Source organism: Entelurus aequoreus, linkage group LG10, assembly GCF_033978785.1.
Source record: "Entelurus aequoreus isolate RoL-2023_Sb linkage group LG10, RoL_Eaeq_v1.1, whole genome shotgun sequence".
Taxonomy (NCBI): domain Eukaryota; kingdom Metazoa; phylum Chordata; class Actinopteri; order Syngnathiformes; family Syngnathidae; genus Entelurus; species Entelurus aequoreus.
Window position 1 is genome coordinate 5,592,320 of NC_084740.1, and position 27,594 is coordinate 5,619,913.

General features: G+C 40.5%; 1 protein-coding gene across 2 annotated transcripts in view; it reads left to right on the plus strand.

Moving 5' to 3' along the window:
- The window catches only part of igsf9ba (immunoglobulin superfamily, member 9Ba), a 215,350-nt gene that overhangs the window by 47,044 nt on the left and 140,712 nt on the right, over positions 1–27,594 (plus strand). For both annotated transcript variants that reach the window (XM_062059908.1, XM_062059909.1), the window contains exon 2: positions 3,662–3,859. In XM_062059908.1, the coding sequence (XP_061915892.1) occupies positions 3,662–3,859 (198 nt within the window). The remainder of the gene's footprint in view (positions 1–3,661; positions 3,860–27,594) is intronic.

Consider the following 27,594-nt stretch of genomic DNA (forward strand, 5'->3'; position numbering starts at 1 on the left):
CCCGGTGCCGCTCACACCGGAGAATGAATGATGAATGAATGAGTTGTAAAAATGAACGATGGGTTCTCACTTCTCTGTGAAGCGCTTTGAGTGTCTAGAAAAGCGCTATATAAATCTAATCCATTATTATTATTTATTATTAATGTAGACCAGGGGTCACCAACGCGGTGCCCGCGGGCACCAGGTAGCCCGTAAGGACCAGATGAGTAGCCCGCTGGCCTGTTCTAAAAATAGCTCAAATAGCAGCACTTACCAGTGAGCTGCCTCTATTTTATAAATTGTATTTATTTACTAGCAAGCTGGTCTCGCTTTGCTCGACATTTTTAATTCTAAGAGAGACAAAACTCAAATAGAATTTGAAAATCCAAGGAAATATTTTAAAGACTTGGTCTTCGCTTGTTTAAATAAATTCATAATTTTTTTTACTTTGCTTCTTATAACTTTCAGAAAGACAATTTTAGAGAAAAAATACAACCTTATAAATTATTTTAGGATTTTTAAACACATATACCTTTTTACCTTTTAAATTCCTTCCTCTTCTTTCCTGACAATTTAAATCAATGTTCAAGTAAATTTATTTTTCCTTTGTAAAGAATAATAAATACATTTTAATTTAATTCTTCATTTTAGCTTCTGTTTTTCGACAAAGAATATTTGTGAAATATTTCTTCAAACTTATTATTATTAAAATTCAAAAAAAATATTCTGGCAAATCTAGAAAATCTGTAGAATCAAATTTAAATCTTTGTTCAAAGTCTTTTGAATTTCTTTTAAAATTTTTGTTCTGGAAAATCTAGAAGAAATAATGATTTGTATTTGTTAGAAATATAGCTTGGTCCAATTTGTTATATATTCTAACAAAGTGCAGATTGGATTTTAACCTATTTAAAACATGTCATCAAAATTCTAAAATTAATCTTAATCAGGAAAATTTACTATTGATGTTCCATAAATTCTTTTTTTAATTTTTTCAAAAAGATTCGAATTAGCTAGTTTCTCTCTTCTTTTTTTCGGTTGAATTTTGAATTTTAAAGAGTCGAAATTGAAGATAAACTATGTTTCGAATTTTAATTGTCATTTTTTTCGTGTTTTCTCCTCTTTTAAACCGTTCAATTAAGTGTAAATATCATTAACTATTAATAATAACATAGAGTTAAAGGTAAATTGAGCAAATTGGCTATTTCTGGCAATTTATCCAAGTGTGTATCAAACTGGTAGCCCTTCGCATTAATCACTACCCAAGAAGTAACTCTTGCTTTCAAAAAGGTTGGTGACCCCTGATGTAGACACATAGAATCATCATACTGCTGTGATTATATCAAGTGTTCATTCAAGGCTAAGGCAAAATATCCAGATATATATGGTGTATCGTGACATGGCCTAATAATATTGAGATATTAAAAAAAGGCCATATCGCCCAGCCCTATGTCAAAGTATCGGATCCAGACTCGAAATTGGATCGGTTCGGAAACCAAAAAAACTTGATTGGAATCAGATGCCAAAAATGTTGATTAGGATATTCCTAAAAGAGAAGTATTTGGATATGATCATTTTGCTAGAATCCTCCTCACAGACGTGCTGAAATCAGATTTTGCATAGTCATACTACTAAGAGGAGCTAACAAAAGTGATGGTAGTATAAGTGGCGTGGACTGTGGAGTGGCGCGTCAGCACGTCTCCTCATCCCTTCCAGGCGACTCGATGAAAGCTGGGATGCGATGTGTCTGTGGGCGGGCAACTGGACAAAATCCATTGCCGGAGTGAGTGTTCTGCTGAGGCAGGTGCGCCGACCTTTCAGTCATCTGATAATAACGCTCGGCAGCGTGCCGGCCTCTCCCGTGTCCGAGCGCCGGGCAGGGTGGCGCTTCGGAGGAGTGCGGGTGGGCGCCACATCCTGTTATGATCAAGCTAAGATGCTTTAAAGGCCTACTGAAATGGCATTTTTTTTATTTAAACGGGGATAGCAGATCCATTCTATGTGTCATACTTGATCATTTCGCGATATTGCCATATTTTTGCTGAAAGGATTTAGTAGAGAACATCGACGATTAAGGTCGCAACTTTTGGTCGCTAATAAAAAAGCCTTGCCTGTACCGGAAGTAGCGTGACGTCGCAGGTTGAAGGGCTCTTCACATATCCCCATTGTTTACACCAGCAGCGAGAGCGATTCGGACCGAGAAAGCGACGATTACCCCATTAATTTGAGCCAGGATGAAAGATTTGTGGATGAGGAACGTGAGAGTGAAGGACTAGAGTGAAGTGCAGGACGTATCTTTTTTCGCTCTGACCGTAACTTAGGTACAAGCTGGCTCATTGGATTCCACACTTTCTCCTTTTTCTATTGTGGATCACGGATTTGCATTTTAAACCACCTCGGATACTATATCCCAGTGGTCCCCAACCTTTTTGTAGCTGGGGACCGGTCAACGCTTGAAAATTTGTCCCACGGATCGGGGGAGGGGGAGTTTTCCATAAAGAAATACAATCATGTGTGCTTACGGACTGTATACCTGCAGACTGTATTGATCTATATTGACATACACATACACAATATGTATATATTGTGTTTTTTATGTTGATTTAATTTAAAAAAAAAAAAAAAAAATTATTATTTTTTTTTTTTTAAATTTCTTGCGCGGCCCGGTACCGGTCCGCGGCCCGGTGGTTGGGGACCACTGCTATATCCTTGAAAATGAGAGTCGAGAACGCGAAATGGACATTCACAGTGACTTTTATCTCCACGACAATACATCGGCGAAGCACTTTAGCTACGGAGCTAACGTGATAGCATCGTGCTTAAATGCAGATAGAAACAAAGGAAATAAGCCCCTGACTGGAAGGATAGACAGAAGATCAACAATACTACTATCAGGAGACACTGAATCAAACACTGGTCCTGTAACCACACGGTTAATGCTGTGCCGCCTGTCGAAGCCTAGCAATGCTGTTGCTAACGACGCCATTGAAGCTTACTTAGCTACGGGACCCCGTCAGAGCTATGCTAAAAACATTAGCGCTCCACCTACGCCAGCCCTCATCTGCTCATTAACACCCGTGCTCACCTGCGTTCCAGCGATCGACGGCGCGACGAAGGACTTCACCCGATCATCGATGCGGTCGGCGGCTAGCGTCGGATAGCGCGTCTGCTATCCGAGTCAAAGTCCTCCTGGTTGTGTTGCTGCAGCCAGCCGCTAATACACCGATCCCACCTACAGCTTTCTTCTTTGCAGTCTTCATTGTTCATTAAACAAATTTGCAAAAGACTCACCAACACAGATGTCCAGAATACTGTGGAATTTTGCGATGAAAACAGAGCTTTTTGTATTGTGATACAATGGGTCCGTATACTTCCGTACAAACCCTTGACGTCACGCGCATACGTCAGCATAAAAAAAACGTTTTCAACCGGAAGTGTGGCGGGAAATTTAAAATGTCACTTTATAAGTTAACTCGGCCGTATTGGCATGTGTTGCAATGTTAAGATTTCATCATTGATATATAAACTATCAGACTGCGTGGTCGCTAGTAGTGGCTTTCAGTAGGCCTTTAATGTCGTTTATTTCTGATACGCTTTAATCGCCACTTACTCGGGCATTACTTGGCCTCGCTTGTCAGCGTGGGGATGAACTTCCTGACGCCACGTCCCTTTGCTGTGTCCTCAGGTGCCCACGGAGTGAGAGAAGAGCCTCGGTTTGTGACGGCGCGCGCCGGAGAGAGCGTGATCCTGGGGTGCGACGTGTCCCCTCCCCTGGATGGCCAGCAGCCCCCCTACGTGGTGGAGTGGTTCAAGTTCGGAGTGCCTATTCCCTTCTTCATCAACTTCCGCTTCTACCCTCCCCATGTGGACCCGGAGTACACTGGTAAGCAAATGATAACGACACGAAGGATATGGGAGGCGAGTCTCTTCACACATGGCCGATTGTACCTTGCTTGGACCCACTTCGCACCTAAAGTACGGCCCAATTGGTGACCAAACTGATATTACGGTATTTTTAGTGTGAATACCAGTACAGGGCTCGAATTTAAGTGCCACGAACGCCCTCGTTATTTGCAGTAAGCCCTAAAAACTTGACCAGCATCGGCGGCAACAACATGCCGTGACCGCCCTTGACTTTTTATTTGTTAATGGACTAGTCTTTAAAAGTCTTATATAAGTGTTATAATGAAGGCAACACATGACGTAAGTGTCTATATTAGCTATAATAGCCTACTATCAAAATGACTTTAAAAGTCTTATATAAGTGTTATAATGAAGGCAACACATGATGTAAGTGTCTATATTAGCTATAATAGCCTACTATCAAAATGACTTTAAAAGTCTTATATAAGTGTTATAATGAAGGCAACACATAATGTAAGTGTCTATATTAGCTATAATAGCCTACTATCAAAATGACTTTAAAAGTCTTATATAAGTGGTATAATGAAGGCAACACATGACGTAAGTGTCTATCTTAGCTATAATAGCCTACTATCAAAATGACTTTAAAAGTCTTATATAAGTGTTATAATGAAGGCAACACATGATGTAAGTGTCTATATTAGCTATAATAGCCTACTATCAAAATGACTTTAAAAGTCTTATATAAGTGTTATAATGAAGGCAACACATGACGTAAGTGTCTATATTAGCTACAATAGCCTACTATCAAAATGACTTTAAAAGTCTTATAAAAGTGTTATAATGAAGGCAACACATGACGTAAGTGTCTATATTAGCTATAATAGCCTACTATCAAAATGACTTTAAAAGTCTTATATAAGTGTTATAATGAAGGCAACACATGACGTAAGTGTCTATATTAGCTATAATAGCCTACTATCAAAATGACTTTAAAAGTCTTATATAAGTGTTATAATGAAGGCAACACATGACGTAAGTGTCTATATTAGCTATAATAGCCTACTATTAAAATGACTTTAAGAGTCTTATATAAGTGGTATAATGAAGGCAACACATGACGTAAGTGTCTATATTAGCTATAATAGCCTACTATCAAAATGACTTTAAAAGTCTTATATAAGTGTTATAATGAAGGCAACACATGACGTAAGTGTCTATATTAGCTATAATAGCCTACTATCAAAATGACTTTAAAAGTCTTATAAAAGTGTTATATTGAAGGCAACACATGACGTAAATGTCTATATTAGCTATAATAGCCTACTATCAAACTGACTTTAAAAGCCTTATATAAGTGTTATAATGAAGGCAACACATGACGAAAGTGTCTATATTAGCTATAATAGCCTACTATCAAAATGACTTTAAAAGTCTTATATAAGTGTTATAATGAAGGCAACACATGACGTAAGTGTTTATATTAGCTATAATAGCCTACTATCAAAATGACTTTAAAAGTCTTATATAAGTGTTATAATGAAGGCAACACATGACGTAAGTGTCTATATTAGCTATAATAGCCTACTATCAAAATGACTTTAAAAGTCTTATATAAGTGTTATAATGAAGGCAACACATGACGTAAGTGTCTATATTAGCTATAATAGCCTACTATCAAAATGACTTTAAAAGTCTTATATAAGTGTTATAATGAAGGCAACACATGATGTAAGTGTCTATATTAGCTATATTAGCCTACTATCAAAATGACTGTGTCGCAGGCTGAAGCAAATCTTTGTTGACGGAAAGGTCGACATTGTATATTTATTCTACACATTTGTACAACATTAGAAAGCATTAGTAAATCCGAGGCTACTCAGAAGGTAAGATAACTCCTGGAAATGACTTGATTCTTCTTCTAATAGATGTATTACAATCTTTGGCAATCTAGGTAATGTTTGCTGTGGTCTGGAACAACATGGCATGAAATGCAGCCAATATTACATACAGATAATGTTTCATGAGACATGCAAAACTAAATGAAATACAAAGAGGATACAAGTAAAGGATATTAAGTGAGTTCAAATATACCTACACATGAGGCAAAATGAGGCAGTATATACATACAGCTAGCCTAATTAGCATGTTAGCATGGATTAGCTTGCAGTCATGCACTGACCAAATATGCCTGATTAGCACTCCAACAAGTCAATAACACCTACAAAGCACACCTTTGTGCATTCACGCACAGTATACAACGTTTGGTGGACAAAATGAGACAAAGGAGTGGAAGACTGTACATGTAAACAAACTGTTGCGTCACAGTCCACACTATGGTGGGTTCAAGAACCGCCAAAATGAGTAGGACAAAACAATTTTCACCAAAATAGTGTCATAAGCGAAGCATACACACATTAAACATATTAAACGGTGGTAGTTCTAACAATTGGGAAGGTTCGGTCATGTCGGCCCTCAAAAAACATACTAAAAAAAAATGTCCCCATCTTTTTCCATTTTAAATCATTTTTTAAAAATGCTCCAGGGCGGCACTAAAGAGCCACGTGCGGCTCGAGAGCCGCGGGTTGCCGACCCCCGCTTTGGCCATACCACGCTGAGCAGCCGGGACAGAGACTGGAGTGCACCTGGTCTTTGATGCGTGCCTCACGCAGGTGATTGAAGGAGAAAGTTATGCCTATTAGAGATGCATTACACAAGGCATGAATCACATCATAACCTTAAAGAAAACTGATTTAGTCAATATTGCAGCACGTTGCCTTCACGCCGGCTCTGAACAGCAGGAAATTGCTTCCTCTGATGTTGTGTGTGTGTGTGTGTGTGTGTGTGTGTGTGTGTGTGTGTGTGTGTGTGTGTGTGTGTGTGTGTGTGTGTGTGTGTGTGTGTGTGTGTGTGTGTGTGTGTGTGTGTGTGTGTGTGTGTTCTTGTATTTCTACCCTTCTTGAGACATCAACAAGGAAAAGTAGTTTCCATATGAGGACCGAAATCTTCGTCCCAATACGGAAAACGATTGCATCTCATAGAGAGCCAAATACTAGAGTCCGTGAACATTGCTCCAAAGTCTGGATGTTTTGTTGATTTAATGTGCATACAAAAGTAAACATTGACAGGTGCAAAGGTGGCAATATATGATAAAACAAGACTTCCCTGTTTGGTTTTAAGAGTGCTCCCCCTCTGGTCAACATATGTAATAACAAGTGTGTGTAAGAAATTTAAATGCGCCCCCTTTGGTCAAAATTAATACAAAAAAAAAAGAAAAATCATATAGATACATACCGTAATAACTTGAAGTCAATAATTAAGATTAAAATCCAAATACAAACAAAAAATTTAAAAAAATACAAGTAGTCTTTTTTTCACAATGTGTCGACTTTTTGTCTTATAAAATTGGGAACAATTTGTCATGTTCTTTCTGTTTCTGTAATATTGAAATATTGTCTCGTAAAAATAGTACTTTTTTTTTTAATGTAAAATGATTACTTTTTTAATGCAAAATGGCGACATTTGTCATAAAAAATTCTGACTTTTATCAAAAAATTGCCATTTTTTTGTTCTTGTAAAATAGCGACATATTTTGAGTAAAATTATGACTTTTGTCATAATTTTGCCGAGTAAAATTTCGATCATTATTATAATATTGCCAACGTTTGTAAGTTTTCTTATAAAATTGTGACTTTTGTTAAGTCAAATTTGGACTCTTTTCATAAAATTGCCAAAATTTTAAGCGTTTCTTGTAAAATTGCGACTATTATCGAGTAGAATTCCAACTTCCGTCATAATATTGCACACATTTTCAGTTTTTCTTGTCAAATTTTGACTTGCGTTGAGTAAAATGAAGTTTTTTTCTTGTGAAATTGTGACCTTTTTCTTGTGAAATTCCAACTCATTTTTCACAACAACCTTTTTTATATTTGCATAGTATGTATATATTATTAATGTTGTAAATACACATCTTTATATATCTAGAAAGGCTGGTCCTAAAGAGGGAGGCATTTTTTGTCAGTCTCAAGAAGGTAGCAAATACAATAATGTGTGTGTGTGTGTGTGTGTGTGTGTGTGTGTGTGTGTGTGTGTGTGTGTGTGTGTGTGTGTGTGTGTGTGTGTTCTTGTATTTCTACCCTGCTTGAGACATCAACAAGGAAAAGTAGTTTCCATATGAGGTGTGTGTGTGTGTTCTTGTATTTCTACCCTGCTTGAGACATCAACAAGGAAAAGTAGTTTCCATATGAGGACTGGTGAGGTGAACAAGTTAGGACCGAAATCATGGTCCCAATACGGAAAACCATTGCATCTCATAGAGAGCCAAATACTAGAGTCCGTGAACATTGCTCCAAAGTCTGGATGTTTTGTTGATTTAATGTGCATACAAAAGTAAACATTGACAGGTGCAAAGGCGGCAATATATGATTAAACAAGACTTCCCTGTTCATCCCCGAAAAAAGCCGCCTAGGTGAACAGTTGATTTTTACGACTTCCGGTGCTGACATAAGACAACCCGCGTCCCATATGTGACCATAGGATGAACAAGTACACTACGGTACTAAGATTCTAGTGGTCATTAACAGTTAGCTTCTACAGCTGGGTTGGCCAAAGTGCGGCACAGGGGCCATCTGTGGTCCGTGGCTCGTTTGTCATCGGCCTTAAGCACATTACAAAAACCAAAAAATCTCATTTGCACCCCTGGTGGTGAAATCTATTAAAATTAGGGTGGTCCCAAAAAGGAGGGATTTTTCATGTTGACTGTGTGTCGGTTTTAAGAGTGCTCCCCCTCTGGTCAACATATGTAATAACAAGTGTGTGTAAGAAAATGAAATGCGCCCCCTTTGGCCAAAATTAATTAAAAAAAATTAAAAATGTATATGAAGACATACTGTAATAAGTTGAAGTCAATAATGAAGATTAAAATCCAATTACAAACAAACAAAATAGAAATACAAATTGACTAAAAAGCAGTCTTTTTCTCACAATGTGTCGACTTTTTTTCTTATAAAATTGGGAACAATTTCTCATATTCTTTCTGTTTCTGTAATATTGAAATATTGTCTCGTAAAAATAGTACTTTTTTTAAAATGTAAAATGATTACTTTTTTAATGCAAAATGGCGACATTTGTCCTAAAAAAATCTGACTTTTATCACAATATTGCCATTATTTTGTTCTTGTAAAATAGCGACATATTTTGAGTAAAATTATGACTTTTGTCATAATTTTGCAGAGTAAACATTCGATCATTATTATAATATTGCCAACGTTTGTAAGTTTTCTTATAAAATTGTGACTTTTGTTAAGTCAAATTTGGACTCTTTTCATAAAATTGCCAAAATTTTAAGCGTTTATTGTAAAATTGCGACTGTTATCGAGTAGAATTCCAACTTCCGTCATAATATTGCACACATGTTCAGTTTTTCTTGTCAAATTTTGACTTGCGTTGAGTAAAATGAAGTTTTTTTCTTGTGAAATTGTGACCTTTTTCTTGTGAAATTGTGACCTTTTTCTTGTGAAATTGTGACCTTTTTCTTGTGAAATTCCAACTCATTTTTCACAACAAGCTTTTTTATATTTGCATAGTATGTAAATATTATTAATGTTGTAAATACACATCTTTATATATCTAGAAAGGCTGGTCCTAAAGAGGGAGGCATTTTTTGTCAGTCTCAAGAAGGTAGCAAATACAATAATGTGTGTGTGTGTGTGTGTGTGTGTGTGTGTGTGTGTGTGTGTGTGTGTGTGTGTGTGTGTGTGTGTGTGTGTGTGTGTGTGTGTGTGTGTGTGTGTGTGTGTGTGTGTGTGTGTGTGTGTGTGTGTGTTCTTGTATTTCTACCCTGCTAGAGACATCAACATATGAGGACTGGTGAGGTGAACAAGTTAGGACCGAAATCATGGTCCCAATACGGAAAACCATTGCATCTCATAGAGAGCCAAATACTAGAGTCCGTGAACATTGCTCCAAAGTCTGGATGTTTTGTTGATTTAATGTGCATACAAAAGTAAACATTGACAGGTGCAAAGGCGGCAATATATGATAAAACAAGACTTCCCTGTTCGGTTTTAAGAGTGCTCCCCCTCTGGTCAACATATGTAATAACAAGTGTGTGTAAGAAATTTAAATGCGCCCCCTTTGGTCAAAATTAATACAAAAAAAAAAGAAAAATCATATAGATACATACCGTAATAACTTGAAGTCAATAATTAAGATTAAAATCCAAATACAAACAAAAAATTTAAAAAAATACAAGCAGTCTTTTTTTCACAATGTGTCGACTTTTTGTCTTATAAAATTGGGAACAATTTCTCATATTCTTTCTGTTTCTGTAATATTGAAATATTGTCTCGTAAAAATAGTACTTCTTTTTAAATGTAAAATGATTACTTTTTAATGCAAAATGGCGACATTTGTCATAAAAAATTCTGACTTTTATCACAATATTGCCATTTTTTTGTTGTTGACTTTAGTCATAATTTTGCCGAGTAAAATTCCGATCATTATTATATTATTGCCAACATTTTAAAGTTTTCTTATAAAATTGTGACTTTTGTCGAGTAAAATTTGGACTCTTTTCATAAAATTGCCAAAATGTTAAGCTTTTCTTGTAAAATTGCGACTGTTGTTGAGTAGAATTCCAACTTTCATCATAATATTGCACAAATGTTCAGTTTTTGTCGTAAAATTTTGACTTCCATCCATCCATCCATCCATCTTCTTCCGCTTATCTGAGGTCGGGTCGCGGGGGCAGCAGCCTAAGCAGGGAAGCCCAGACTTCCCTCTCCCCAGCCACTTCGTCCAGCTCTTCCCGGGGGATCCCGAGTCGTTCCCAGGCCAGCCGGGAGACATAGTCTTCCCAACGTGTCCGGGGTCTTCCCCGTGGCCTCCTACCGGTCGGACGTGCCCGAAACACCTCCCTAGGGAGGCGTTCGGGTGGCATCCTGACCAGATGCCCGAACCACCTCATCTGGCTCCTCTCCATGTGGAGGAGCAGCGGCTTTACTTTGAGCTCCTCCCGGATGACAGAGCTTCTCACCCTATCTCTAAGGGATAGCCCCGCCACCCGGCAGAGGAAACTCATTTCGGCCGCTTGTACCCGTGATCTTGTCTTTTCGGTCATAACCCAAAGCTCATGACCATAGGTGAGGATGGGAACGTAGTAAATTGAGAGCTTTGCCTTCCGGCTCAGCTCCTTCTTCACCACAACAGATCGATACAGCGTCTGCATTACTGAAGACGCCGCACCGATCCACCTGTCGATCTCATCATCCACTCTTCCCTCACTTGTGAACAAGACTCCGAGGTACTTGAACTCCTCCACTTGGGGCAAGATCTCCTCCCTAACCCGGAGATGGCACTCCACCCTTTTCCGGGCAAGAACCATGGACTCTGACTTGGAGGTGCTGATTCCCATCCCAGTCGCTTCACACTCGGCTGCGAACCGATCCAGTGAGAGCTGAAGATCCTGGCCAGATGAAGCCATCAGGACCACATCATCTGCAAAAAGCAGAGACCTAATCCTGCAGCCACCAAACCAGATCCCCTCAACGCCCTGACTGCGCCTAGAAATTTTGTCCATAAAAGTTATGAACAGAATGGGTGACAAAGGGCAGCCTTGGCGGAGTCCAACCCTCACTGGAAACGTGTCTGACTTACTGCCGGCAATGCGGACCAAGCTCTGACACTGATCATACAGGGAGCGGACCGCCACAATCAGACAGTCCGATACCCCATACTCTCTGAGCACTCCCCACGGGACTTCCCGAGGGACACGGTCGGATGCCTTCTCCAAGTCCACAAAGCACATGTAGACTGGTTGGGCAAACTCCCATGCACCCTCAAGGACCCTGCCGAGAGTATAGAGCTGGTCCACAGTTCCACGACCAGGACGAAAACCACTGTTCCTCCTTTATCCGAGGTTCGACTATCCGGCGTCGCCTCCTCTCCAGTACACCTGAATATACCTTACCGGGAAGGCTGAGGAGTGTGATCCCCCGATAGTTAGAACACACCCTCCGGTTCCTTTTTTTAAAGAGCGGAACCACCACCCCCCGGTCTGCCAATCCAGAGGTACTGCCCCCGATGTCCATGCGATGCTGCAGAGTCTTGTCAACCAAGACAGCCCCACAGCATCCAGAGCCTTAAGGAACTCCGGGCGGATCTCATCCACCCCCGGGGCCTCGCCACCGAGGAGCTTTTTAACTACCTCAGCAACCTCAGCCCCAGAAATAGGAGAGCCCACCACAGATTCCCCAGGCACTGCTTCCTCATAGGAAGACGTGTCGGTGGGATTGAGGAGGTCTTCGAAGTATTCCCTCCACCGATCCACAACATCCGCAGTCAAGGTCAGCAGAACACCATCCTCAGTGCACTGCTTCCCCTTCCTGAGGCGGCGGATGGTGGTCCAGAATCGCTTCGAAGCCGTCCGGAAGTCGTTTTCCATGGCTTCCCCGAACTCCTCCCATATCCGAGTTCTTGCCTCCGCGACCGCCGAAGCCGCACACCGCTTGGCCTGTCGGTACCTGTCCGCTGCCTCAGGAGTCCTATGAGCCAAAAGAACCCGATAGGACTCCTTCTTCAGCTTGACGGCATCCCTCACCGCCGGTGTCCACCAACGGGGTCTAGGATTACCGCCACGACAGGCACCGACTACCTTTCGGCCACAGCTCCAATCAGCCGCCTCCGACAACAGAGGCGCGGAACACGGTCCACTCGGACTCAATGTCCAGCACCTCCCTCGTGACATGTTCAAAGTTCTTCCGGAGGTGGGGGTTGAAACTCTCTCTGACAGGAGACTCTGCGTTGAGTCAAATGACGTATTTTTTTTTCTTGTGAAATTGTGACCTTTTTCTTGTGAAATTCCAACTCATTTTTCACAACAAGCTTTTTGATATTTGCATAGTATGTATATATTATTAATGTTGTAAATACACATCATTATATATCAAGAAAGGGTGCTCCTAGAGAGGGAGGCATTTATCGCCAGTCTCAAGAAGGTAACAAATACAATAATGTGTGTTTGTTTGTGTGTGAGAGACAAGATAACAAGCTGTCGAAATGGGGTCATCTCTATCCCCTCCTGTTTGCGCCTCTTTACCGAGTACAAAACCTCCTCCCCAACTGTTGTCAAATAAAAGGCAAAGGGGTTTTTAGGGCGCATGTTCTAAATTTGAAAATGACACTTGACACGTGACCAGGACCCACCAGTTGAGGATTGTCTCGCAGTTGTGTTGAAGTTGTGCACAGTAGAGGGCGTCCCTCCCATTGCTCAGCGTGGTGGTGGTTCCTGTCATTGTTTACTTGACCCACAGCGGGGGGGGGGGGGGGGGGGGCGTGCCATGTGCTAACTGGACTTTTCAAACAGCATCAGTGTCCACTTTGCCATGTGGTCTCACGCTGGCTGCTGAAGAACAGTCCAATCTCATTCTGGGCTGCACCTAACTATTATTTCTTCAATCGATTGTATCCATTACCGTATTTTACGGACCATAGGGCGCACCGGATTATAAGGCGCACTGCCGATGAGCGGGTCTAGTCAGGTCTATTTTCATACAAAAGGCGCATTAAAGGAGTCATATATTATTATTTTTTTCTAAATGTAAAAGACTTCCTTGTGGTCTACATAACATGTGATGGTGGTTCTTTGCTCAAAATGTTGCATTCAAGCCACTTTCTGACAGTCTCTTCAGGATGCGCCGTTTGGTGGTCACATCTAGTCTTAGACTTAGATTGATCACATCTAGTCTTAGACTTAGATTGATCACATCTAGTCTTAGACTTAGATTGGTCACATCTAGTCTTAGACTTAGATTGGTCACATCTAGTCTTAGACTTAGATTGGTCACATCTAGTCTTAGACTTAGATTGGTCACATCTAGTCTTAGACTTAGATTGGTCACATCTAGTCTTAGACTTAGATTGGTCACATCTAGTCTTAGACTTAGATTGGTCACATCTAGTCTTAGACTTAGATTGGTCACATCTAGTCTTAGACTTAGATTGGTCACATCTAGTCTTAGACTTAGATTGGTCACATCTAGTCTTAGACTTAGATTGGTCACATCTAGTCTTAGACTTAGATTGGTCACATCTAGTCTTAGACTTAGATTGGTCACATCTAGTCTTAGACTTAGATTGGTCACATCTAGTCTTAGACTTATATTGGTCACATCTAGTCTTGGACTTAGATTGGTCACATCTAGTCTTGGACTTAGATTGGTCACATCTAGTCTTAGACTTAGATTGGTCACATCTAGTCTTAGACTTGGATTGGTCACATCTAGTCTCAGACTTAGATTGGTCACATTTAGTCTTAGACTTAGATTGGTCACATTTAGTCTTAGACTTAGATTGGTCACATTTAGTCTCAGATTTAGGCTTAGATTGGTCACATTTAATCTTAGACTTAGATTGGTCATATCTAGTCTTAGACTTGGATCGGTCACTTCTAGTCTTAGACTTACGCTTAGATTGGTCACATTTAGTCTTAGACTTAGATTAGTCACATCTAGTCTTAGACTTAGATTGGTCGCATTTAGTTTTAGACTTAGATTCATCACAACTAAGTTTAGACTTATATTGGTCACATCTAGTCTTAGACTTAGATTGGTCACATATAGTCTTAGTCTTAGAATGGTCACATCTAGGCCTAGACATAGATTGGTCACATCTAGTCTTAGACTTAGATTGGTCACATTTAGTTTTAGACTTAGATTCATAACATCTAATTTTAGACTTATATTGGTCACATCTAGTCTTAGACTTAGATTGGTCACATCTAGTCTTAGACTTAGATTGGTCACATATAGTCTTAGTCTTAGAATGGTCACATCTAGTCCTAGACATAGATTGGTCACATCTAGTCTTAGACTTAGATTGGTCACATCTAGTCTTAGACTTAGATTGTTACATCTAGACTTAGGCTTAGATTGGTTAGATTTAGTTTTAGCCTTAGATTGGTCACATTTAGTCTTAGACTTAGATTGGTCACATTGTCCTGTACGTGGCTCACCTTCGCCAGCGTCTTCTCCCCGTCATCTTTGTTGTAGCGGTGTAGCGTGCAAGGACGGGAGCGGAAGAAGTGTCAAAAGACGGAGCTAACTGTTTGTAGAGGTTGCCCTCTAGTGGGCTCCTCGGACCACCACGCACTGCCACGAGAGCCCGGATTTCAGGGGTACAACACTGGTTTATTTTCATAAATGTTGAGCCGTTTGCTTTCCAGCAAAATTTATTTTCTTGGTTCGTGTCTCTCTCTTTGGCTCACACTCCAACTCGCACTCCAAAACTCCTGTCTCGTCCCGGCTGCTGCTAATAAAGGTGACAGGTGATTAGATAACAATGCCCACCTGGGCCATCTACTCACCTGTCGCTGTCTTCGAGGCCGGTCCTTTGCACACCCCGTTCCGCGGCAGGCCCGCAGGCCACGCCCCCCTCCACACTGTTTTAATGACATTCAGACTTTACTTCAATCAATAACGGAGCAGCATCTCCTCATCCGTGGCTCACTAGTGCAACAACAACAACAACGCCCGAAATGTGTCCCGTGAAAAACCGTCCGACCGGAACTCTGTAATAACTAAAGTTCCTTGGGTGAATAATGTAAACTCACTACACCGGTATGTTTTAGTGCTTTCATGGGGAGTTTACTGACAGATATAAGTAAGAACTTTACACTACTTTATATTAGAAATGGCAACAGCGGAGGATGAATGTCACATAACAAGAAGATAGAGGAAAAGAAGAAGCTTATCAACTACGGCGTCGGCACGGACTACAAACGCACATTTTCAGGACTTATGCAGATCCCAAATACACATCAACAGGTACCAAAAGGTAAGAAAAGTCTCGTTTGCATAATATTGCGAAACAAAACACCAGATAATATTTCTTACCTTATACACACACCATAATAATACTCCTATGTTGAAGCACAGTACAATCCATCAAGTGGTGTGGCTTCATAGCTTACCAAAGTCCTACTAAAACATTTTGATAGATTTTTGAGCGCCGTGTGTAATGTTCTATAATCTCAATGGAACATATAAAATGTTGGTGTTGTTTACTTTAGTCATATTGCAGTCTACACGTATCTCTTATGTGTGACTGCCATCATATTGCAGTCTACACGTATCTCTTATGTGTGGCTGCCATCATATTGCAGTCTACACATATATCTTATTTGTGACTGCCATCATATTGCAGTCTACACGTATCTCTTATGTGTGGCTGCCATCATATTGCAGTCTACACATATATCTTATTTGTGACTGCCATCATATTGCAGTCTACACGTATCTCTTATGTGTGACTGCCATCATATTGCAATCTACACGAAACTTCTTTGTGTGACTGCCATCATATTGCAATCTACACGTATCTTCTTTGTGTGACTGCCATCATAGTGCAGTCTCCACGTATCTCTTATGTGTGACTGCCATCATATTGCAGTCTACACATATCTCTTATTTGTGACTGCCATCATATTGCAGTCTACACGTATCTCTTATTTGTGACTGCCATCATATTGCAGTCCACACATATGTATCTTCTTTGTGTGACTGCCATCATATTGCAGTCTACACATATCTCTTATTTGTGACTGCCATCATATTGCAGTCCACACATATGTATCTTCTTTGTGTGACTGCCATCATATTGCAGTCTACACATATCTCTTATTTGTGACTGCCATCATATTGCAGTCTACACGTATCTCTTATGTGTGTCTGCCATCTACTGGTCACACTTATCATTACACCATGTACCAAAAAGAAATAGCTTGGAGGTCGGTAAGCACAACCAAAATGATTCCGTACATTAGGTGCACCGGGTTGTAAGGCGAGTTTTGAAAAAATGAAAGGATTTTAAGTGCGCCTTATAGTCCGGTAATATGGAGATTATAATTATTATTGTTTTATCCAACTGTTATTTAGTGTGTGAGTGACAGGAAGAATATTTTGCATGGGAAGTAGCGCCACCTGCTGGTTTGGATTATGACCAGTCTTCCTGCGTTTTCTAAAAAAAAAAAATATGTCATTGATTGAGATCAAGAGGCTAATTTTATTGAGATTTTTTCAACTTTCAATTGTGGCCTCCACCTCCAGTGAGAAACAGTCTATTATTGACTTTTTCCCTTCTCTACCTAATCTTGACTCAATGTGCTTTTTATATGGCAACCTTCTTGCAGCACTTACTCCATAAACTCCATCGTAATTTGCCAGCTTTACAGATGCCACGTCTGCTCTGCAGGGGGTCATAGTTAGACCTATTTTTGTTTTCATGAGACACCACACTGAGTGGTTAATTGGGGCATGAAGTCTGTGAAAGTGCAGACTATAATATTTAAGAACACACTGTCGTGTGTTCATGTCTTTTCTTCTAAGGCATTAGAGCTGCGTAGAGTTTTTATTTCTTTGTGCCGAATGATATATTCCGCACGTTTACTTCCAGGCTATATCCGTCCTTCGTTATTGCGCCCGTTTGTCCTGCGGCTATATGGAAATTACGGCATTTAAAAACATCTATTTTTGTGCCTGGATCAATAATTCAGCCGTGCAGCTTGTGAAATTTGAGCAGCGGATTCTCCAGCTTCGGGACAAGCTGCTGGCATTAGAACGTGATATATCTTTTAACAACAGCATTCTGATTTATGTGCGTGGGATGTAGATGGCAAATTAGATTTTTTCAAGCAGGATGCAAGATTATTTGGGTAAATATACAATAACATGGGGTATGCTTACTTCTTTTTTACATAGCGTATTTCCTTGAATTGCCGCCGGGAATATAGTATTCGCCTGCCTAGAATTACAGCCGGGTCAAACTCGTTTCGCAAAATAATTAGAGCATGCTTGGCACTTCCGCCGGGTCAAATATGAGTCATTAAATGACTTTCGCCTCCTGGTGGTAGAGGGCGCTAGTGATCCTTCTTGCGACTGCTGGTACTGCAGAAGACCGGTGCTGCAGAAGAAGACAACACGCAGCAAGAGTGAGCAGCCATTGTTTGCTTGCACTTTTACCATGGAGGATTACATTTCTAAAATAAAACAGTTTTCTAAACTGGACTTTTAATCGAAGCAGGAGGTAATACTTAAAGGAAGATTTCCATCGAGACAGAGAGACTTTTAAAACTGAAGAAAGATAAGGAAGACTTCTATAGGAGCTGTGCATGGACTCATTTATACCTAAAGGTAAGACCATAATAACGTTTTTTTTATTAAATGTGATTTTCATAAGGTAAGCGCCGGAGTGAGAAGAGGTTTTAAAATTATTAGCGCATGCTTGCCAATCCCGCATGCTTTTGGTAAACGCAGGAGTGAGAAGAGGTTTTAAATTAATTAGCGCCCCGGCGGCTATTCAAGGAAATACGGTAACCCAAAACCAGTGAAGTTGGCACGTTGTGTAATTCGTAAATAAATGATGATTTGCAAATCCTTTTCAACTTATATTCAATTGAATAGACTGCAAAGACAAGATATTTAATGTTCAAACTGACAATTAGAATGTATTGGCAGCAACACATTGCAAAAAAGTTGCATTTTTACCACTGTGTTACATGGCCTTTCCTTTTAACAACACTCATTAAAGGTTTGGGAACTGAGGAGACACATTTTTGAAGTGGAATTCTTTCCCATTCTTGCTTGATGTACAGCTTAAGTTGTTCAACTGTTGTGCTATTTTAGGCTTCATAATGCGCCACACATTTTCAATGGGCGACAGGTCTGGACTACAGGCAGGCCAGTCTAGTACCCGCACTCTTTTATTATGACGCCACGTTGATGTAACACGTGGCTTGGCATTGTCTTGCTGAAATAAGCAGGGGCGTCCATGTAAAAGACGTTGCTTGGAGGGCAACATATGTTTCCCAGAGTTCACTCGCTGTGTCTTTGGTCCAATTAACGTTCACATTTCTGAACCGCACCAGAGTTCACTTACTGTGTCTTTGATCCTTGTGGCGATTACATTTAAAGTTCAAGTTAAAGTACCAATGATTGTCACACACACACTAGGTGTGGTGAAATTTGTCCTCTGCATTTGACCCATCACCCTTGTTCACCCCCTGGGAGGTAAGGGGAGCACTGAGCAGCAGCAATGGCCGCGCCCGGGAATCATTTTTGGTGATTTAACCCCCCCCCCCCCCCCCCCCAATTCCAACCCTTGATGCTGAGTGCCAAGCAGGGAGGTAATGGCTCCCATTTTTATAGTCTTTGGTATGACTCGGCCAGGGTTTGAACTCACAACCTACCCATCTCAGAGCGGACACTCTAACCCAGGGGTGGGCAATTAATTCTTACCGGGGGCCGCATGAGCAACCCGAGCACTGCTGGAGGGCCAAATTGACAATATTTCAATTAAATTTTGCTCAATATTATTTTTGATGTATACCGTAAGATAAATAATAATAATAATAATAATACTTTCATTTAACCTAACTTAACTTTATACCAAAAGCACTGCTTTGGAAATCATTTGTACCCCTTTCAGAGATCACATTTAGTTCCCCTTAAACATCCTCATGTTGCACAATGAAATGTAAGCATAGGATGAAGTGTGCATTCCTGTAACTTTCTCTAGTAACAGCATTCCATGATTAATATCAATAAATTAACATTCATAATAAATGACAGTAAAATAAGCACACGTATGACTGAGGAGTCATAGTGTAACTTTGTGTGGTGTTTGAGTTGTCCGACTTTTTGTGGGGCCATAAACGCACCAGTGGTTTAGTGCTATGCGTGTTGGTGACAGATGACAAGTTGGTTTTGGCCTGGTTTGTACGGCAGAAAACGACTAGTTTTTCGAGATATAAGTGTTTTACTCATGTTTTTGGTGTGGTTATGTCCGAATATAAACAGTTTTGCTCAATAAAGTGATCGATATAATTCCTGTCCTCGAAGCATCTCGATATACGTTACAATAATTGAACGGTGTTCAATTGAACGGTGTTGACGAACACCGTTAGGGCCGCTTGTTGTCACTGTCACTCAAAGTTGCATTGCAAAATTACACAGAATAAATGTGTTTATTTTGTTTAGAATTCAGATGGGAGTTGATTTGGTGCGCGGCATATACACTACCGTTCAAAAGTTTGGGGTCACCCAAACAATTTTGTGTTTGAGCCTTCATTTCTAAGAACAAGAATAGACTGTCGAGTTTCAGATGAAAGTTCTCTTTTTCTGGCCATTTTGAGCGTTTAATTGACCCCACTAATGTGATGCTCCAGAAACTCAATCTGCTCAAAGGAAGGTCAGTTTTGTAGCTTCTGTAACGAGCTAAAGTGTTTTCAGATGTGTGAACATGATTGCACAAGGGTTTTCTAATCATCAATTAGCCTTCTGAGCCAATGAGCAAACACATTGTACCATTAGAATACTGGAGTGATAGTTGCTGGAAATGGGCCTCTATACACCTATGTAGATATTGCACCAAAAACCAGACATTTGCAGCTAGAATAGTCATTTACCACATTAGCAATGTATAGAGTGTATTTCTTTCAAGTTAAGACTAGTTTAAAGTTATCTTCATTGAAAAGTACAGTGCTTTTCCTTCAAAAATAAGGACATTTCAATGTGACCCCAAACTTTCGAACGGTAGTGTATTTGCTGTGCGCAGAGGACGCTTGAGCAGTGCGCAATTGCGCAGGCGCGCACCTTAGAGGGAACGTTGCTTGGCAGACCATGTCTTGTTGAAAACACGCCATTCACAATGACGCACGCGCATACGTCCACACGGAAGTAATACAAATAACGCTTTTCAAAACAAAAGCAGCACCGTTGTATTGCACACTCGACATAGATACTTTTTTAAATGTATTTTGTAATTTATGATTGGCCTCACGCGGGCCGGACAGGGACGCACAAAGGGCCGGATGTGGCCCGCGGGCCGCAGAATGCCCAGGTCTGCTCTAACCACTAGGCCACTGAACTGCTCTAGAGTTCACTTGCTGTGTCTTCGGTCCATGTAGCGTTCACATCACCAAACCACACCAGAGTTCCTTTGCAAGTGAACCAAACCCTATGTCACAAGTGGTACCCTGGTCAGGTGCACACGTGGTGTAAATGCTTGTCCCCAAAGGAAGTGTACCATCAGGGTAAACGTAGCAGACTTTGTTTGGACAGAAGCAAACGTGACAAGTGACGGGGGGCCCTAGGGTATACGGTGCTGTTAAATACAGCAGCATCGTCTCCCTGACACCACCAACCCGACTCATCACTTCAATGCCCAAACCAAAAATAGACCTGACTTTTTCAAGACTAACAGCCTTTTTTTTCCTTCCCTGCAAGACTGCAGTCGCCATGCTCCTCTCCTCCCCTTGACGCCATTGATTTTATGCTAACCGGGAAAAAAACTGTCCCTTTTCCACCCCAGCGATGACGGTGATCCTGGGGTTGGCCTCAGGATCGGTTTGGTGTACGTACTACGCTTTAGCTACCTCCACATCGGAATCACAATCAGAAATACTTTAATAATCCCCGAGGGGAAATGAAGATTTTCAGCACAATCCCATTCAAGATCAGACAAACATTACAGGGAGACAGAACAGGATCAAACATTACAGGGAGACAGAACAGGATCGCTGACGGGTCTGCCAACTTCCGGCGCCCCTCACAAAAAAGGTGAGAAACAGGTAAACGCTGGGGGAGGAGGGGTAGAGGGGCATGTTAGTAAAAAAAAAAAAAAAAACTCAGTCTAAGCCTGGGCCCCTGGAGAGGGGGTCCAGACTGAGGCCAAGGGAAAAAAACGCATAGCCATAGCACACATAAACATAAAAGACAAAAGTAAAACAACAAAAAATGATTACCCAATAATATATATTGCACAAACACGCCCGAATGCAGCTGAGATAGGTTCAAGCACCCCCCGCGACCCCAAAAGGGACAAGCGGTAGAAAATGGATGGATGGATGGATGGACGATTGCACTATGCATAGACAAGCAACCAAACAAAAACATCATTTCAACACCCACATACACTGAGGTGGCCTCTGCGGTGTTCCACGCCATTATCTGCTGGGGTGGGGGTGGGGGAGCATGGCCAGAGACAGGAGCAGACCCAACAAAGCAACCAAGATAGCCAACTCCACACACCATCAGGGTACGTGCTCGACACTTAGTCTGAAGGAACAGGAAACAGGTCATATATTGCATTTACACTTTATTAATCCCCGAGGGGAAATAAAGATTTTCAACACAATCCCATTCAAGAGCAGACAAACAATACAGGGAGACAGAACAGGATCAAACATTACAGGGAGACAGAACAGGATCGCTGACGGGTCTGCCAACTTCCGAAAAAAAAGTGAGAAACGGGTAAACGCTGGGTGAGGAGGGGTAGAGGGGCATGTTAGTAAAAAGAAAAAAATATTCAGGGCCCCTGGGGGGTCCAGACTGAGCCCAAGGAAGAAAAAAAACTCATAGCCATAGCACACATAAACATGTGTGTAAGAGGGAAACATCCAAGAACACAAAGGACATTAGAGACATTAAAATAGCTAACTCCAGCAGTGCCATTTATACATACAGCTACAAAAGTAAAACAACAAAAAATAATTAACCCTCCATCCATCCATTTTCTACCGCTTTTCCCTTTTGGGGTGTGCTGGAGCCTATCTCGGCTGCATTCGGGCGGAAGGCGGGGTACACCCTGGACAAGTCGCCACTTCATGGCAGGGCCAAGACAGATAGACAGACAACATACAAAAGCAAAATAAATATGACATACATAATAATTAATAATCTACAGTATAATGTACACTGCCTGTGATTGTAAGATCATGTTGCTATGTATTAAACATTTAAGTATATTAGACTTAGACTTAGACAAACTTTAATGATCCACAAGGGAAATTGTTCCACACAGTAGCTCAGTTACAAGGATGGAAAGTGTAAGGATGGAAAGGACAATGCAGGTATAAATAGACTAATATAGCTATAAAAAAAAATCGAACATATATACGAATATATACATAATATTTTTATAGCTATATTAGTCTATTTATACCTGCATTGTCCTTTCCATCCTTACACTTTCCATCCTTGTAACTGAGCTACTGTGTGGAACAATTTAAGTACAAAACATGTTACTACCTTTTTTCCTTTGTATTGTTTTAAATTCGCATTCTAATTGCATAATTTGACAATTTTAACAATTCTATGTTGTTTTGCTTTTTTTTTTTTTTTTAGATAGTACATTATTGAAATACATTTTGGCACATCTGATTTTTTTAATGTTGGATAAACTACCTTGTTTAATAAAATACATGTTTTTTTTTGTGTTTTCTAATTATCAAACATGTATACATTTGATTTTAATCCTACATTTATCGTTGCATGCATCTACTCTGTAATAATTCATATTTTTAAACCGTAATTAACCTATAATATACATTGCACACACACGATTGCACCATGCATACACGGACGTTATCTCCTTCTGTTGTTGACTATTTTTTCCATACGGTGTTGATCTGGAAATGGTTGCCTGGGCATTTTGTGGGTGTGGCACTGAACGGAGATGTTGACATGCAGAGTTTCAAGCACTCTTCATTCTCGAGCGGGTGACTTTTCAAATGGTGCTATATTAGCAGTAATGCTACTTTTTGTAGCAACGCTTTTGCCGCATACTTGACATATTACTGTTGTCTGTTCAACATCTTCCCGCTTGAAGCCAAACCACCGCCAGACGATGGACCCCCTGCTGTTTTTCTTGGGAATTAATTCTTCCTTCATTTGTTACCAGATTCGCACCTTCTCTCTCAAAAACATAATTTCAACCCCCACATACACTGTGGTGGCCTCTGCGGTGATCCACGCCATCGTCTGCTGGGGTGGGGGGGGAGCGTGGCCATAAAACAGGAGCAGACCCAACAAAGCAACCCAGAGAGCCGACTCCACATAGCACCAGGGTACCGTGCTAGTCTGAAGGAACAGGAAACAGGTCATATATTGCATTTCCACATCAAAGTTTGCCAAAATGCTCCATCTCAGAACACTTGTCAGGCTGAGCAGCAGCGAATGTTTCCGTCTGCCGGGCTGTCACAGGCAGCAGCCGTGTGAGCAGCGGGGCGGAAGCTCCGAGACGGACAGCCGAGCGGCGGCGGATTTCAGCAGGCTCGCTTTCTTCCGCTCCTCTCTTCCCTTGTGAGTCGCTTCTTTTTGAATTCCAATTTACCCTGAGCTGTGAAGAAGGAGAAGAAAAGTGGCAGACTGGACAAAGTCCGTGTGAAGCATATGACTTGTTGGAGACGGAAGGCTGTTTTTCTCACCCGCAGAGATTCGGACGAAATTGTGGCCTTCAGGAATTAGTGCGATACAGCCGGTCTGCTTTCAAGCCACTTGGCCAACTTCACCGTAGTTGTTGGAGTGAGAGTGAAGAAGTTCAATTGTTTTCTTCGCTCTGTTGGCTGAAAATTAAGATAGTGCCATGAATCTGTGTCTGTGTTGGTGTGGAGTACCAAATGTTGCACTTTTCGACCGATAGAGGTGAGAAAGATAATCGATTCTCCGATGCATCAGGATTAGAACGTGGACCGTGATGATTCCATGGACAAATGGCCAACTATTGATTACCGTATTTAGGTAGCTATACCAACCGGGCGGTATAGGATAGGTCTTTATTGTTATTGCAACAAGTACAACGGAACTATGTTTTCAGCAAAACAGGCCCAGAGCATAATACTACCACCACCATGCTTGACGGTAGGGATGGTGATCCTGGGATTAAAGGCCTCACCTTTTCTCCTCCAAACATATTGCTGGGTATTGTGGCCAAACAGCTCCATTTTTGTTTCATCTGACCACAGAACTTTCCTCCAGAAGGTTTTATCTTTGTCCATGTGATGCCAGATGAAACAAAAATGGAGCAGTTGGGCCACAATACCCAGCAAAATGTTTGGAGGAGAAAAGGTGAGGCCTTTGATCCCAGGATCACCATTCGTACCGTCAAGCATGGTGGTGGTAGTATTATGCTCTGGTCCTGTTTTGCTGCCAATGGAACTGGTGCTTTAAATGGGACAATGAAAAAGGAGGATTACCTCCAAATTCTTCAGGACAAGCTAAAATCATCAGCCCGGAGGTTGGGTCTTGGGCGCAGTTGGGTGTTCCAACAGGACAATGACCCCAAACACACGTCAAAAGTGGTAAAGGAATGGCTAAATCAGGCTAGAATGAAGGTTTTAGAATGGCCTTCCCAAACGTGTGGACAATGCTGAAGAAACAAGTCCATGTCCGAAAACCAACACATTTAGCTGAACTGCACCAATTTTGTCAAGAGGAGTGGTTAAAAAAGTGAAACTTGCCAAGGGACATGTAAGCAAATATTAACATTGCTGTATGTATACTTTTGACCCAGCACATTTGCTCACATTTTCAGTAGACCCATAATAAATTCATAAAAGAAGCAAACTTCATGAATGTTTTTTGTGACCAACAAGTTGTAGAAATGATTGTAAACTCAAGACAGCCATGACATGATGTTCTTTACAAGTGTATGTCAACTTTTGATTACTACTTTATTTACATAACATTATTGACATACATTTACATTTTTATGAATGCACCTGGCACTTATTAGAAAAAACTGTACTTATGCAAAAGCAAGCTGTCCATCTTTGTCAGTCCGCAGATTTTCCTCGATGGTTTATATACAAGTCACTTCTTGGTCTGGTTCCCCCTTATTTATGTTGTTTTATGTGTGGAGACTCCAGTCGCTACAGTTTAATGTCACAGGACATTCTTGGCGTGTTGGATCCTAGAGCCAACACAGGTCTCGGTAAAAAAAAAAAAAAAAAAAAAGCCTACATATTTGCTGCTCCGTGGTCATGGGATGAAGTACAGAAGGATCCCAGGCTGCCTGAACTCATCCCTTTGGGGGAATTTCAGGCCATTTTAAAGGATCAAGAAGCTGTTTCTATTGGGCACTGTACATGATTTCAACCTATTTTTAAATGGTTTTTATAGAAACATTACATTTTTTTTTACCTATTGCGTATTTTTTATGTTCATGTTGAAAGTAATTTGTACTTTGAACTATAGTGCGTGACTACCTGTTTTTGCACTTTTGCACTCTTGCAAAAGAGACTTTAATCTTAATGAGTTTTCACCTGGTTAAATAAAGGGAAATGAATGAAAAACGTAAAATACATCAATTCACAGTACTGACATTATCATTTTCATTTGGCTGCAGATATAGAATTATTTTAAGTGCCTTGTTTAAAAAAACAACAAAAACATTAAAAAAGAAGAAATAACGCATGTGTGCGTAATTAATTGCAATGACAAAAGAGAATGCCCTAGTTTTTTAAATATACCCATTGTTTATATTCATATTGTTGTTCACTAATACTCCTAGGTAAGCGATTAATTTGATAAAAAACATTATAAAAATTCCAATTTTACAAAACGTGATGTCGCGGAAGCTCCGTTGTAAAATCTAAAGTCCAAGAAGTGACGAAAACTTTGCACATGCGTGGTACTTTAATACGTATTATTAATAATTAAATATAATACATTTGTATGATATGATAATATACAATATATTAATATTAAAGTATAATATTAATATATTAAAGTACCAATGATTGTCACACACACACACTAGGTGTGGCGAAATTATTCTCTGCATTTGACCCTTGATCACCCCCTGGGAGGTGAGGGGAGCAGTGAGCAGCAGCGGTGGCCGCGCCCGGGAATCATTTTTGGTGATTTAACCCCCAAAACTCCTATAATATATTAATTAAAGATGACCGAATAATCAATTTATAATCGAATCGTAATTGAATCGTGAGGTGTCCAAAGATTCACACCTCTACCGACTGAGTTCTGTTAGTAGTACCAGGTATCAATACACATAAAATCAAATATTATATATTTTGATAACTTTTGTTGCATGTGATTTCACGTCCGATTTAAACACTTGGTGGGTTTAAGCATTAGACACCTTTTTACCTTCACACTGCCTCCCGCTGTTTCCGATATCTACAAAGCAATTAGCAAAATAAACAAAAAGGTGAGTGCCCCTAAGAAAAGTTATTGAAGCCTAGGGAAGGCTATGCAGAACAAAACTAAAACTGAACTGGCTAGAAAGTAAACAAAAACAGAATGCTGGACGACAGCAAAGACTTACTGTGGAGCAAAGACGGCGTCCACAATGTACATCCGAACATGACATGACAATCAACAATGTCCCCGCAAAGAAAGATAAAAACAACTGAAATATTCTTGATTGCTAAAACAAAGTAGATGTGGGAAATATCGCTCAAAGGAAGACATGAAACTGCGACAAGAAAATACCAAAAAAAGAGAAAAAGCCACCAAAATAGGAGCGCAAGACAAGAAGTAAAACACTACACTCAGGAAAACAGCAAAAAAGTCCAAATAAGTCAGGGTGTGATGTGACAGGTGGTGACAGTACACCTACTTTGAGACAAGAGCTATAGTGATGCATGCTTGGTTATGCTTTAAAGTCAAACGACTTTTTACTGTCAACTGAGTTTCGTTTTTTCAATGATTTCTACTGGTGGTGTGCCTCCACATTTTTTTCAACGCAAACAGCTTGTTCAGAACGCTGCTGCTAGAGTTCTAACAAAGACCAAAAAACAGCAATTCTTAAATCCTTACATTGGCTCCCTGTACATCAGAGAATAGATTTCAAAATCCTCCTGCTCACATATAAATCACTACATGGTCTAGGGTCCAAGTATATCACTGATATGCTCCCACTATATACGCCCTCTAGATCACTAAGATCTTCTGAGACCAA